The sequence below is a fragment of the Delphinapterus leucas genome, chromosome 2, assembly GCF_059928025.1.
Source record: "Delphinapterus leucas isolate spDelLeu-1000000601 "Yukka" chromosome 2, BTC_Dleu_Yukka2, whole genome shotgun sequence".
Lineage (NCBI taxonomy): Eukaryota > Metazoa > Chordata > Mammalia > Artiodactyla > Monodontidae > Delphinapterus > Delphinapterus leucas.
Window position 1 is genome coordinate 168,259,014 of NC_143130.1, and position 15,107 is coordinate 168,274,120.

The 15,107-nt window shown below is 46.0% G+C and overlaps 1 protein-coding gene and 1 non-coding gene across 3 annotated transcripts in view; both read right to left on the minus strand.

The window, feature by feature from the left end:
* The window catches only part of TTC7B (tetratricopeptide repeat domain 7B), a 239,346-nt gene that overhangs the window by 154,050 nt on the left and 70,189 nt on the right, over positions 1-15,107 (minus strand). For both annotated transcript variants that reach the window (XM_089908118.1, XM_022576286.3), the window contains exon 5: positions 10,104-10,225. In XM_089908118.1, the coding sequence (XP_089764244.1) occupies positions 10,104-10,225 (122 nt within the window). The remainder of the gene's footprint in view (positions 1-10,103; positions 10,226-15,107) is intronic.
* Positions 2,472-2,600, minus strand: LOC115802953 (small nucleolar RNA SNORA11). Its single transcript, XR_004023541.1, has one exon. It is a non-coding gene; the product is annotated as a small nucleolar RNA SNORA11 (small nucleolar RNA).

The window sequence follows — 15,107 nt, forward strand, 5'->3', positions numbered from 1 at the left end:
GCCGGGGCAGACCCCATCCCTACTCCACGTGAAGCTCATTCTCTAGCACGTGAGCTGTCACATGATGAGGGAGGGGCAAAGAGGACAGCTCCTGGGTGGCCAGATGACTGCCAAGAGCACAGCTCACATAGGAGAGAAACCCTTGACACTGCCTGCTTGGCAACTTACGGTTCTGCTCCAGATCTGTCTCCATAGATGGCCAAGTGTGGCCAGTGAAAGTCTTGTGGGTCAGAATGCTTAACTGAACCTAAGAAGATCCCTGGTAAGCACTGTTCGTAGTACATTTGATGCCCGTTAAATACTGAGAAAAACAGAGCAGAGAAAAAGGATGGGTTGGTTGGACCAGATGCCTCTGATGCCTATTCAGGATCCTTTCAGGTCTAACCGACACGAGCGCCCTTCCCAGTCCACCTTGCCTTTGTGAATTAGCTCCTCTTCACTGATCCATCTTCAGGATCTGCTCAGTCACTTGCTCGGGAAACCTCCCCTAACCACCAGCTCCAGGTCAACTTCATTTTCAAATGGCCTCTCACAGAAATGGGTACCTTGCCGCCTGAGCCCCATCTCGGGGTGTAGTTATACACCCAGGAATATAAGGACCTGGTTTCTCTCTGAAAGCAAGAAGCACGTCTGGCTGCTCACCATTTCACCCCCAGCACCTGGAGAACATCTGGCAGGAGTAGCAGCTGAATAAACACTGGCAGAACAAGTGAATGTTGGAACAAATCATCTAAAACTAAACAGAGTTGGGCAGTAGTCCTCACACCACACTGTTATGTTCCTGCTGTGTATGCTCACTGATGATACTCCTGTCCAGAGCATGACCCAAGAGTCGGCCTGCAAATATTGCCCTCTATAAAAGAAAATTCCAGGGTCAATCTCCGGTCGTATCAAGAGTTATTGGGAAATATCAAAAAAAATAAAGTTAATTTTGATTTTTTAGCCACAACTGTTATATAACCATCTCTTTTGGGGAAAACGTGCAAAGTGAAAGGCTGAATTTAAAGAGGTAGTATTGCCTTCCTCTCCTTTCCTAAGGTGTAAGCCTACTTGTAGTTATTTATTTTCCTGTTGGACTAGAAAATCCACTGGGATCATTTGCTGTCTCAACCCTAGCTCCTAGCACATAAATGTTTGATGGATGAACAAATAAGTGGATGAATAAACAAAGAACCTCCCCCTTCCCTCCTGCCTCCATTAAAATAGAAAATCACTATCCCGGACAAACCCAAGGTGAAGAACTGGAATAATCTCCTGTACCAGATCATCTTTCAGGGAATTCCAATTCTGAATGGAGGCTGAAGGAGGCAGCCTACAGCTGGGAGAAACTGCCCGGAGAGGGGCCTTTGTGAGATGCAAGTAACTGCTAATTAGTTCACCGGTCCCCTCCCCATGCCCCATGCTCCCACCCTACCCCGCCTTGTACTCTGGAAGCCTCAAATGACCTACTCCGTTCTTCTGCTGAAGCCAGGACAGGCGAACATGGATGCACCCACCTTGCTGAACGCTGATAACGCTTTGATGGCGCAGGCCTCGAACACGCCGTGGGTGCTAGCGCTTATGCAGTGCATTGAAAGCAACTACCCGAGCCCCATAATTCATCCCCTGAAATTTATCACGGAAAGTGGTCCTGGAATTTCATAATTAAAACTGACAAAGACTCCTTTGTTTTCATACTAAAGTTTTGATGGCATTAAGGGATGAGCCAGACCTAGTCTACACTGAAACAAAACAGAGAAGACTTGGCTGACGCTTTTTATTACATAAACAATTACAACTAGACTGGCTTTAAAAGTCCTTATTTTCTCAGTCTAATGTATTCCTTGCGGCTCTGCTGCCCAGAGCTCCATCTTCAAGAAGAGAACACTAACTGGGAGTGGTCATTCTGTGCGAGTGCTGAGAAAACTGGGCTGGGCGTCAGCAGGGGGAGGCACAGGCCACCAACTAGCTGTGTGACCCTGAATAAATCACACTGCTTTGTTTAATTCTCTTCTTTTCCTTTTTCTTTTAGAAGTTTTAGGTTTACAACAAAATTGATAGGAAGGTATAGAAATTTCCCGAAGTCCACAGTTCACCTTAGGGTTCACTCTAAGGAAGTGAATAGTGTTGCACATTCCATGGGTTTGGACAAAAGTATAATGACACCTATCCATCATTATAATGGCATACAAAGTATTTTCACTGCTCTGAAAAACTTCTATATGCTCTGTATTCACCTCCCCTCTCTCCCAAACTCCTGGCGATCTTTTTATTGTCTCCACTGTTTGGTCTTTTCTAGGATAGCATATAAATGGGATCTTTTTTTTTTCCTTGAAAAGAGAGGTTCAAAGCCTTTAAGTCTATAAGACCACTCATGGTCCACCACAGGCTCTAGGCAGCAAACTCCCCTGCTAAACACGGTGGCTTTTCTTCCAGTATGGAGCCCTGTCCCGCTGGTCCCGCTCAGAGGCCACCTGGAGGTGCAGGAGGACATGTGTAGGGTATTTGTTCATAGGAAGGCTACAAGTTTTGTGTCCCTTGTCACAATGAACCCAGATGCCTGTCAGGTGTGTTATAAACAGAGGAGCCATTTCTTCAGGCTCCTGCTCTGAGCACACCCCAGCACTGCCTTGTTTACTGACTGTCTCCCTGAGCAAAATGTAAACCCCATCAAGGCAGTGACTGGGTCTGACCTGTTCACTTAGAACAGTGTTTGGCACTAGTAAATAACCTCTTGAGGTTCTTGATAAATATTTATTAAATGATCATTGAATGTGATTTCTCTGGATCTCAGAGTCCTCAGCTACAAAGGGCAGTGATTTTTAAAAATATGCTCTAACCATTTGGACTCCAGGATTTTCAGATTCTATACCCGACCTTCAGCTCAACTATTATGAAAATTTTCCTTATTACTGAAATGACTCATGGGAAGTGCATAGCACAGTTCGCTAGGTTGACCCAAAGTCTTCCAGACACAGGACTGCTTGAATGACAAGTGGCATCACTGAGGTGGTCCTGGCTGACCAGGCTGCAGGACTCACACTGGTCCGTAAACTTCCCTCCTGAAGTTGTTGTGAATAAAGGAAGTAGCCCACTTACATGGAGTCCCCCCCACCACTCCCTCCATCACCCCATCTTTCTCTCAGTCCAATACATACATGGTTCTTGCTGAGATCAGAACGTAGCCTATGGCTGAAAACCAAGTAAAATGAACCAAGTCCGACTGATATGGTGGGCATGATTCTGCTGGCACTAGACCCCTGCCAAATGAACTACCCTAGCCTTGGCCCTTCCTGATACCCCATCCTTCTCCACACCTGAAGAATAAATTCCCTGCATCTTAGCCTGGTTTTCAGTCTTCCACCATCTCTCCTCCATCCATCCTTCCAGCGAGAACCCTAACTTGGAAAAGGAAATGGGAACGGAAATAACATTTATTTAAAGTGACCCACATCTGATGGCACCACTTCATTCGTGCCGCTCTTTCCCCAGTCTAGCTTGTGCTCTGACCATCCACCAAAAGTCCTTTCAAGGTCACAAAGGCTTTCCATATTACCGAATCCAGTGCTTTGGTATTTACCCTTATTAACACCTCAGCATCATCAGGTGAGCCCTTCCTCCTCTTCAGGCACCTTAGGCTTCTATGAGGACACACCCTCGTGGTCCCTCCTACCTCGGGCAGCTCCCCTATGGGCTCCTCCTCCTTGGCCCAACTCCAACTCTTGCAGGTTTCCTGTTGGGTCCTGGGCTTTGCTTCTCTCTTTACGGTCTGTCCCTCTCAGCCCATCCAGTCCAGGGCTTTTAATATAATCAACATGCTGAGACTCCCAACTTATAACTCAAGGTTCAACCTCCCCTGTGCTCATCTATCCTCCTAGTCGACACTGCCACTTGGAAATCTCACAGGCTCTCAAATGATACACATCCAAAGGCAAATCTCTGATTTCCTCTTTTCCGAATGTGGTCCTCTCCTTGTCCCCACTCCATCTAACCAGTTGCTCCGACTGCAACTGGGGAGTCATTCCTGATTCCTCTGTTCCCCTTCCCGCTGCCCCCCAAATCCAATTCATCACCTAGTCCCCACACCAGTTGGGATCACACATCAACGAACAGCAGTTCTACCATACATCTCCAATCCATCCACTTGTCTTGGTCCCTACTACCACTGTCATCTTTTTTTTTTTTTTTTGCGGTACGCCGGCCTCTCACTGTTGTGGCCTCTCCCGTTGCGGAGCACAGGCTCCAGACGCGCAGGCTCAGCGGCCATGGCTCACGGGCCCAGCCGCTCCGCGGCACATGGGATCCTCCCGGACCAGGGCACGAACCCGCGTCCCCTTCATCGGCAGGCGGACTCTCAACCACCGTGCCACCAGGGAAGCCCCACTGTCATCTTTGAGGTGAGCATCTAATGCCTTGCCCACCACTGTCACCTCGCCTTTGTTTTGGTGACTTGGGGATTTTTCTTTGGACAATCGCTACTCTCCCATTGTACGCCACCACAGTAGATCTGCCTTTTCAGGGTAAGCCAAACCAGGAGAGTCTGTGACTCTCCCCCTTCCAACTCTGCTGCAGCCACACTGGGCTCTTTTCAGGTTCCTAAACACATCAAGCTTCCCTGGGTCAAGACCTTACACGTGGTGGGCCCTCTGCTTGCACCACTCTTTCTCCTGCTTGTGGCACGCTTACTTCCTTCTCATCCTTCAAGTCTTGGTCTCACGTCACTTCCTCAGGAGGCCTGGCCTGACCACCCTACCTAAGCAGGTGCCCTCTGTTATTTGCTGCACCCATTCGTTTCCTAGCATTTATTACGATTTGTAATTATAAACATTGGTTTACTTGTTTATTATCTTCTCCCTCACTAGGCTGTATCCTCCCTGAGAACCCGGACTATGTGTCTTATATTCCCCATTTCAGTACCAAGCACAGTACCGGCACATAGCAGAACTATGTTGGATAACTGACCCAACCTACTGCACGCCAGGTCCTGTGCTGGGAGGTTTATGTAGAAACACATACATTACTGCATAAACCTCTGCTCCAGCCAGAGTGATCTCCTCATACCCTGCAGAATATACACAATACTGAGTGCAGTTCTAACCCCAGGTTTCTACCAACTAGTTGTAAAGGACCCCTGACTCTCCCAAATCTGTGCACCTACATCATTTCAATCCCACTTCTCCAAAGCTTTACTCCCCTTCCCAAATCTTCCGCCGTCTCAACAGGCAACCTCCTTATTTGGCTTTCTGGCAACCTGGACTTCCCCTGTCACACATGTACAGACTATCCTGAGACTGCTTCTTTTAGTTAATTCCCTGAGATGAAGTTATAGGAGGTCAGGGACTTTGTCGTTCTTTTCCACATTAAAGCCCCAGTGCTAGGACAGGGCCTGTCTCCTATGCAATTAGTCCTCACTAAATGGATGAATAAGTACTTTACTGAATGAATGAATGGGCCTGGAAACCTCAGCTCAGTTAAAGTGATTATTAGGTGTTCTTGCATTGTTTACTCTTTTATACAACCATACTGTCGCCTATAAAGTTACTTATTTTCACATCTTACCCTTTTTCTTTTCTCCTACTATCTCCCACAGTGCAGGCTCATTTCTTTTTACTCTCTGAGTCTCTCGAGAAATGTCATGTACCAAAAGTTGTTACATACGAAACGCTTACTGGAAATGTGTCTGAATTTTCTCATGTTCCTTGCGTTTGACTCCTAATGTAAAAAGCAGGGGGCAGTTGAAAAGGCAACCACTTCTATCACCGCCAGAAGGAAGACGTACTGAAGGCAAGAATGCAGAGGACAAGGCCAAGTCGCTCCAGTGCCTGGGGAGGCCAGTGCATCGAGCCAAGCCCCCTCGCGTCCTGACCGGCACCCTCGCCCTCCCTCCCGCCCCCAACAGGGCCTGTGGGAGCCCGTCTGCTGCTACTGTTTCTCTGAGGCCATAAACCCAGGAACCTCGGCAGCCCATGGGACGCCGCAGGCCTCATGGCCCTTCTTCCTGCCTTCTAATTCCAAGCTACATTGAGCAGGGCTGAACAGTTGCAAAGGTCAACAAGATGACTGGGGAATTTAAAGCCAACACATAGCGGTGACTGACTATAATAACACAACTCCAAAAAGCCCTCCATCCCACTTTATTCCCTGGCCTGGCTGCAAGCATGTGGGGGGCAGCCCAGAGTCTGACCATATTGCCTGACTTCCTACCTTCTCCGAGACAGGATCTCCCACAAAGAACTCCGTGATGCACCCTAGGAAAGAGGACGACCCAGCGGGTACATTTCCCAGACACTGACGCTCATTTGCCTTCTTGCTTGAATTTATCCCCACCCTCCTTGAATTAAAACCAATTCAGAACCAGGGAAAACACACACTACAATCCATTTGGCTTACCCAGTACACCTGACATGCTGGAGCAAGGAGCAAAGCTCCTTGAAATGTCCTTGGCTACCCTTTGTTTATAAGATATAGTTCAATATTCCTAAAATAACGTGGAGTAAATAAATGGCATCCCAAACCCAAGCTTCTCTGGCATTGTGGCCTCAAGGACTCAAGGAGGGGTAACACTTCTCAGAAGGCTGAGGGGAGCCCCAGGCTGAGGCCGTTTCTCTGCACACTGCCCAGAACACCCAGTGCTAGTGCCTCACACCAGGCGGCCCCGCCTCCTTTCTCTGAAACACTGGGGTGGCCCTCGGTGATTAGGGGTTACCCAAGCTAATGTTATGCATCTCGAGCAGAGCTGGCTCACACCAGCAGTCATAAATGAGTGCCCTTCCTTGAAAACTCTGCTGTGTGAGGCTCTGCAGTGAAATGAGTGACGCCTGCTTCAAGAACTTCCACTTCAGCTGGAGCCCGACCTTCCTGGGGTCCCACTTCCACCTGGAAAGCCAGTCTGGCATCGTCATCACTGGGAGTTACAATCTCCCCCTGCCTGTTTGCCTGACGCTGCACCAGATGCTTCCACATGCGTTCTCTTATTTGCGCCACACACAGCTCTCTGGTTCTGGCACTATTTTACAGATAAAGAAACGGACACCCAGCGAGAAGAAGGGCTGGTCCCTTATCTGGTCCTCTGGCTCCAGCGCCCTTGCTTCCCCTCATCCGAGTGCCTACCGTGGGCGAGGAAATTCGAAAAGCTCAGAGGCAGCAGCCCTGGCCCTCTGAGGCTAACGCTCTCTGCCTCCACCCTCTGCAGAGCCTCAGCAGGATGGTTTTCTCATCCACAGCAGGCCTGCTGCTGCCACCCAGAGGGATAAGAGAAACCCCCGTGAAATCGACATGGGTGTGTGCCAAGCCAGACCTCGGCCCAAGGACACTGGGGCTGGGATGATGACAGGTGCTCTCTCCCTCCAAGGGGACAGGGGAGAAGGGGGGGTGAGGAGGCAACAAGGAGAGGGAGGGGAAGGGGGTGAGGCAGGAAAGAGAGGGGGAGGAAAGGAGGGGGGAGAGGGGCAGGGGGAGGAGGAGAGAAGAAGAAACATATGATTTGTGACAGGCTGTAGATGAGACATGAGGAAGTGTGATGAGAAAACACCAATTCGTGGAGGCTGGGGACCATCCCCCGGCAATGTCTCATCCCGGGGTCAAGCGCTCCCTCACAAGAGAGGCTGGATGGTGGACAAGGCCACGGTTTGAAGGTTGATCCAAGGCCCTGCACACAGCATTTCCCCTGCAGTGGGGGCAGCACTGAAAGGACTGAGGTCAGAAGCCTGGCAGCCAGGTCACCGTGCGTGTAATAGAGGCGATGCTGTTTTACACCGCCAACCCCAAGGGCGGTGGTGGGCGTGGAAGATATAACGCCATGAGGATCAACGATGAAATAAAAGTACTTGGTAAACAGAAGAGGGATCTAAGGGATCAGAGCGGCCCAGGAGCTGGTCCTGGCGTCAGGTTCCTTCTGAAAGAGACCCAAGTTCACGGGCTTGGCAACTAAAAGGCTGAACATATTTAAGTGTATTTCTAAAGAAAAAGATATGCTTTACCAATTAGTAACTCTTATTGCCAAACTCATCTAAGATGCATTTTCCTAACCCTGAAAATCAGTCAAATCCTGTCAATTCCAGATATATATTTTTTTAAGTGTAGAAACACAAAAAAGGAGCGAGACAACGAAGGAGCAGAGCAAACACATTGGAAGATGGGAAGCCGCTGGTGCTTAGGGATGGCACCCACCTCCATTTGCCCCCACTTGCTCCGCAGAGACGCTGGCGGTACGCGTCCACTGATGAATGCCCCCCGGGTGTGGCTCTTGGGCCCCGAGTGACCCACCGTGTAAGTCAGCAGCCCTGACAGCGCTTGGCATGTCCAAAACCTCCCACTGGTCTCTCTCCTTTCGTCTGTATTTCGTGGTCTCAAAACTGGCCCTCATCTCCACCTACCCACGTAACCTCTTGTTACCGCTTTAGAACACTGCAGCTGACAAGAGCCCTCCAGAGCAGCCGGCTCAATGCATCACTGGTCTTTAGAGCCCAGGAAGAAGACCAAGAGGACAAGAAGAAAGGAAGAGGGGCTTCAAAATTAAGCAGTCCCTTAACTTTGACTATGTCAATGGGAATCTTCTTGAACTTGGGTAAGATAAAATGAGACATGAGCCAGTAAGCAATTCCCAGCATGTAATCCATCACCTAGTGCAAACCTCTCATCATTATTTTTTAGTTGGGTTCTGGTGGGCATCCAGAGGTTCAGGGCAGGAGGACAGAGCCCCATAGCCCCGCTTCTTTCTCCTCGACGAATAGGCTTCAAATAGGAAAATAAGTTGTCCAGCCCGCCCTTATCAATCTCACACAAAACATTTTCAATAGAAGGTATTGGTTTGGGACTCCTGAAAGCCCCAGGGAAATTCATTCCGGCCTCTGGACTTGCATATCAGTCACACACACCCACAGGTTAGAGGGAGGGAAAGCCAGGGTTGGAGTTTCCTCTGTGATGACACTATTTATTGTGAAAAGGGAGAATAAACAGAAAAAATATTCTACGTTCCCTCCCTTCTCTCTCTATTTATAACAGCAAAGAAACTAGAACTCAAAACTCAGCCTAGAGGACATGCACCATCACTCAGACGATCTCAATCAGTGACAGATGAGATCAAACTCAAAAGCATCTATGCCAAAGCTACCAAGCCATTCCAAACTTTGGGGTGTTTATTGCAGCCTTTTGTGGGCCCTGCCAATCTGAACCTTTGGAGCAAAGCAGGCCTTCTCCACAGTTTAATAGGATTTGGAAAATAAGCATTTACTCCTCAACAAATGGGAAACAGAAGCACATGGCTCTGGGCAGGTGAAATCCCACTTCCATGAGCTACGCCCCAAGGTTTGAAGCTCTTGAAAATGCAGAGGGAGCAACTCCCCTGTTCAGTTATCCAATCTGCAGTTTAAAGCGCTATTGGACTATTCCTGAGGAAGGGGCCTCCCACGCACAGCCTAGGAGGAGCTACGGGGGAGCCAGATACCTACTGTTGTTCTCCATGCACATCTATCCTGCAGCAAAATGTCAAAACAAGGGACAGCTGAAGAGATTTGGAAGAGTATCATTGCATTTCTCATAAGAGCAACACGAAAAGGAAAACAAGCATCAAATGCATGAGAGAGCTATCCCTTACGTGCAGGCTCTTAAACCTTTTTAAAACTCTTTTCAAGGGCAGCTCAAGGGGAAAATGTACCTGTGTGGCATTACAGCCATACTCGCTTTCATAAAAACCGTCTGAAATTTGGCAAATCCAGTTCTCTAAACGGATCAGCCATTCAAAGGGAGGTGATCCTGTGGGCCAGGGTTTCCGATCCATTCATTTTCACCGCAACAAAGCAGGGAGGCCTGTGCAGTACCATCCCAGGGAGGCAAGGGAGCACAGAGCATGGGCCCCATTCCCTCCTGGTCCCGGTGCTCCACACTGTGACTCGTACTCATGGGGGGGCCTCCTCCCTCCCCCCACCTTCAAATCTCATGGGAAAGTGAGGACCCAGGTGGAGAAGAGACAAAAGAGCCTATGCTCATTCTTTTTTTGAAAAAAAATTCCCACTGTGGTTTATATTTAAAATTGCTTTACGATAAAAACTAAACTGAAGACAGCATTATAAGGCTTTCCACTTTCCTTCTTTAGGAACTTGATTTAGAAAGAGAAGAAGGCTTACCCATTTTTGAAATAGAGGACATGGGCTCTCTGTAGTCCTGTTTCTAGGAAAAAACCTAGTTCTTGATCGTGGGGAGCAGAGCCAGGCTTAGGACTTCTGTTTTGAATATTAGAAAGTATTACCTAGAAGGGGAGAAAATCGGAAAACTAATCAGATCCACACGCAAGCCTACCTCCTTCAAACCCTGTCTCTAAGTGCACTGCAGGACTTGAAAAAATAACTTCTGTATGCAAACATCAGTGCAAGGCACTGACGTAGAAGTGTAGGGATAAGAAAAGCAGAGAGAATGACTTCTGTGAGACAGGGAACAACTGCTAACCCCGGGCCACGTGTGGCCCTCCTGGCACCGAGGACAGAGGAGTGAAGGGTGCAGATGAACGCATGGTGCCAGGAGAAGCATTAGAGGCGGAGTGGCTCTGCCGAAGGCCGGGATGTTGACAGAGAGGCTGAGTGACACAGAAGCCGGTCCAGCAATGGACAGAAACAGTCATCATTCACCAGTGGCTGAGGTCACTGATGGGTAGCCCGTGGCTTCAGCCCTTCAGAGTCTGATGAGCTTCAGAAAGAGCTGGAAAGTGCCATGATCGGCACTGGCTCTGGAATTAACCAGAGAGGGCAAACTCACCAGGCTACAGAGCTGAGGCCTGTGGACGGGCAGCAGCCACCTATTCTCAAGGGGAGAGTTGAGAAAAACAACCTCGACTCCCCCTCTCCCCAAACTTGAACTCTTGTCAGCAGATAACAAGGTTTTAAAGGTTGACGTGTTTAGCCCTGCCAGAAAGACTGCCAACTAGTCAAGAGAAAGGCTTGCAAGTTGAGGGGGATACAGTGAAGTGTAAACACTTAGCTACGGTTACAGAGGCTGCTCTCCTTAAACTCACAAGTCAAATAAAGCATTTATCAACCAGAAGCTACTGTGGCCCATTTTAAAACCACAGGAGTGCTCTCCAAACATGCTGCCAACATCTGCTGAGTCAGCAGCTCTCCAAAGATCCAGCTGTTCGCCAAACCCCAAATATTTCAGAGGTCTTGAAATTATTCTCCAAATGGAGTTGAAGCAATTGCTGGTTCTCTACCTTATGAGCTTTAGGGAGGGAAAAAAAAAGTAGAAGACACACAACGAACAATACATTGTGGAACGAAAGCCAGGTGGGCAACCCTTGCCTTTGAACTACATCCCAGCATCTTATCAAAACTGCCTGGCTCCTTCTTGACTTAGCCCTTGGCTCTGCAAGTGCTAAGAGGTAGGTGGGTGTTCCTCCTGCCTCTGAGAACTGTCATTTTTGGCTTCACCCTCACCCATCCTCGAAGTGCTGGAGATGCACGAGTGCGGTTCTGGGCCCTTGTCCTTCTCTGTTAAGTGTCTCTCAAGATGATCTCATCCGCTCCTCAAAAATCAGCTACATGCTGCCTAATCCCAAATTTATAATCTCTAGTCCAGACTTTCCCAGACTCATATATCCAACTACTTCCTTGACATTTCCACTTGGGGGTCCAATGCTGAAACTTTAAAAAAATTATCCTCCATTTGCTTTTGATAATAGTTTTTAATTTTTTAAAATGCCATGGTTATTTTAAAGTGAAAACAATGTAGTACAGTACAAAAAGAAAATTAAAAATCATCTCAAAATTCTACCACATAGAAATAGCCAGTGAACATTGATTGAACGATAACCCAGCTATCTCCGTGTACGTATGTATCAAGAGGAGAGAAAGATAAAAATCATTTTACAAACATTGAGATTGTTATACATACTGGTTTTAATTTTAAATTTAACAGGAGAAACTAAAGTGTGACCAAAGTAATCACTCAACCTCAGAAAAATGTGGTTTTTTTACACATAGTTCATACATTTATGTCTCTCTAACGTTAAAAATATGTTATATTTATTACATGTATGCATGTGTGTTATATGTATGTGTATATAGACAGAAAGACAGAGACAGGGAGACAAAGAAAGAGCCAGAGAAAGGACAGAAAGTAGGTCATTCTTTTATCTACACATTTCAACACTATACAGTATCTGTTGACCCAGAACAAAAATGAGGAAACTGACATATTCATACTACCTTCTCCTTTGCCTTCTCCTCAGCCTCTGATTTTTGTTATAGTACTGTTTTTTATTGCCAAGGTACCTAACAATTATGTTCTACCCCATAATTGTTTTGCATCAGTTCTATATCAAAATGCATTTGAGGGGCAAGATAGGGGTAGAGGATTAAGAGGTACAAACTAGTATGCGTAAAATAAATATGCTACAAGGATATATAGTACAACACAGGGAATACAGCCAATATTTTATAATAACTATAAATGGGATATAACCTTTATAAATTGTGAATCACTATGCTGTACCCCTAAAACATATAATATTGTACATCAACTATACCTCAATCAATCAATCAAATGCATTCATCGTTTCTTTAATTCTTTATTTTAAATTGATTCTTGCTTGGTGGAATATTGCCAAAAAGGGCTCGTGGATGCTACAGGCCCTGAATTCTTACACGTGTAAGAATGTCTGTCTCTTGTCTCTGTTCCTCTAAACCTGAGTATGACATTCTCAGATTTCCCACTTTCTCTCCCTCAGAACATGGCAGACAATACTCCAGTCTTCCAGCACCGACAGTTGCTGTGGACAACTCGGAAGCCAGCCTTATTGGTCTCCCCGCAGACAATCTGCAAAGAGCAGTCCTTTTCTCCCTGAAGTCTAGAAGATCTACCAGGTGTTGTCTTGCCGTTCATCATTCTATGTCAGCTATTCTTGGAACACAGTATGAACTCTCAATCTAAAAATTCAGATCTGTAGTATCAAGTAAGGCACTGGACTCGGGCTGCCATTCTGGGTTCAAAGCCCAGCTCCACTACTATGGGCAAGTCACAGTCTCTAAAGTTTTCTCATTGGTAAAATGGAGATGGTAATAGAATTTTTCACTTAGTGAAATCCTATGAACTAAATGGAATAATAAATGGATAGAACACTTAGCACAGTGTGTAGCAAGTGCTGAATAAAGCCTTACTTTGTTGAAGAATTTCTCTTTGATTATATAACTGCATTTTCTTATCTAGTCTGTTTTTTTCCATTTTCTTTTTCAGGAATACTAATTGTGTGCACTGTCTTAATTACTGTAGCTTTGTACAATAGAAAGTTAAGAGATTGGGAAGTGTGAGTCCCTCAACTTTGTTCTTTTTCAAGATTTTGTTTTGGTCCCTTGCATTTCCATATTAATTTGTGAATCAGCTTATCAATTTCTGCAAAAAAGGCAGCTAGGATTTTAATGGGGATTGGGTTGAATTTGTAGATCAATTTGGGGAGTATTGTCATCTTAACAAATTAAGTCTTTTGTTCCATGAGTGTAGGACGCCTTTCCATTTATGTAGGTTTTCTTTCATTTCTTTCAACAGTGATTTGTAGTTTTCAGAGTATAAGGTTTGAACTTCTTTTTATTATCCCAATGCATTTTAATCTTTTTGATGCTATTAGAAGTGGAATTACAATTTTAATTTCATTTTCAGATTGCTCATTGCTAGTGTATACAAATAAAAGTGATTTTTGTATATTGACCTTGTATCCTACAACCTTGCTGAAATCGTTTATTATTTATAGTATTTTTTGTGTGAATTCCTTAGAATTTTCTATATACAAGATCATGTCATCTGAAAATATAGTTTTACTTCTTTCTTTAAAAAAATTTATTTTTTGGCTGTGTTGGGTCTCTCTTGCTGCACGCTGGCTTTCTCTAGTTGCGGCGAGCAGGGGCTACTCTTCATTGTGGTGAGTGTGCTTCTCATTGTGGTGGCTTCTCTTGCTGTGGAGCACGGGCTCTAGGCGTGCAGGGTCAGAGGGCTTCAGTGGTTGTGGCACGTGGGCTCAGTGTTGTGGCTTGCAGGCTCTAAGTTGTGGCCCACGGGCTTAGTTGCTCCACAGCATGTGGGATCTTCCCGGACCAGGGTTCAAACTCATGTCCCCTGCACTGGCAGGCAGATTCTTAACCACTGTGCCACCAGGGAAGTCCCTCCCTTTTCAATCTGGATGCCTTTTATTTCTTTTTCCTGCCTAATCTGATCTTGGGAGGAAAGCATCCACTCTTTCACCATTAGATATGTTGTTAGACATGGGTTTTCATGGATGCCTTCTATCAGGTTGAGGATATTAACTTCTTTTTTTTTTTTAATTTTTCTTTACTTCTATTTCTAGTTTGTTGTGTGTTTTTGTTATCATGGGGATTGTTGGACTTTGCCAAATGAGTTCTCTGCATCTACTGAGATTATCATTATCATGTGGTTTTTGTCCTTTATTCTATTTATATGTTGTATTACATTGATTTCCATACGTTAAATCAACCTTGCATTTCTGAAAAGAATCTCGCTTGATGGTATATAATTCTTTCTCTATGCTGTTAGATTCAGTTTGCTGGTATTTTGTTGAGGATATCTGCATCTGTATTCATAAGAGATACTGGTCTCTGGGACTTCCCTGGTGGCGCAGTGGTTAAGAATCCTCCTGCCAATGCAGGGGACACGGGTTCGAGTCCTGGTCTTGGAAAATCCCACATGCCGCAGAGCAACTAAGCCCGTGCACCACAACTACTGATCCTGTGCTCTAGAGCCCAAGTGCCGCAGCTACTGGAGCCCACGTGCCTAGAGCCTGTGCTCCACAGCAAGAGAAGCTACCGCAATAAGAAGCCCGCACACCGCAACAAAGAGTAGCCCCCACTCACCGCGACTAGAGAAAGCCCATGCACAGCAATGAAGACCCAACACAGCCAAAAATTAATTAATTAATTAATTAATCAATTAATACAAAAAAAAGAGATACTGGTCTCATAAAATTAGTTAGGGAGTGTTTTACTCCTCTTCTACTTTCTGAAAGCTTCTATAGTACTGGCCTCATTTCTCCCTTAAACTGAATCTCTCTTCATTGAATTCACCAAGGAAGCCAACTTGACCTGTAGTTTTCTTTATGGGAAGATTTTTAATGATAAAGTCAATTTCTTTAATTC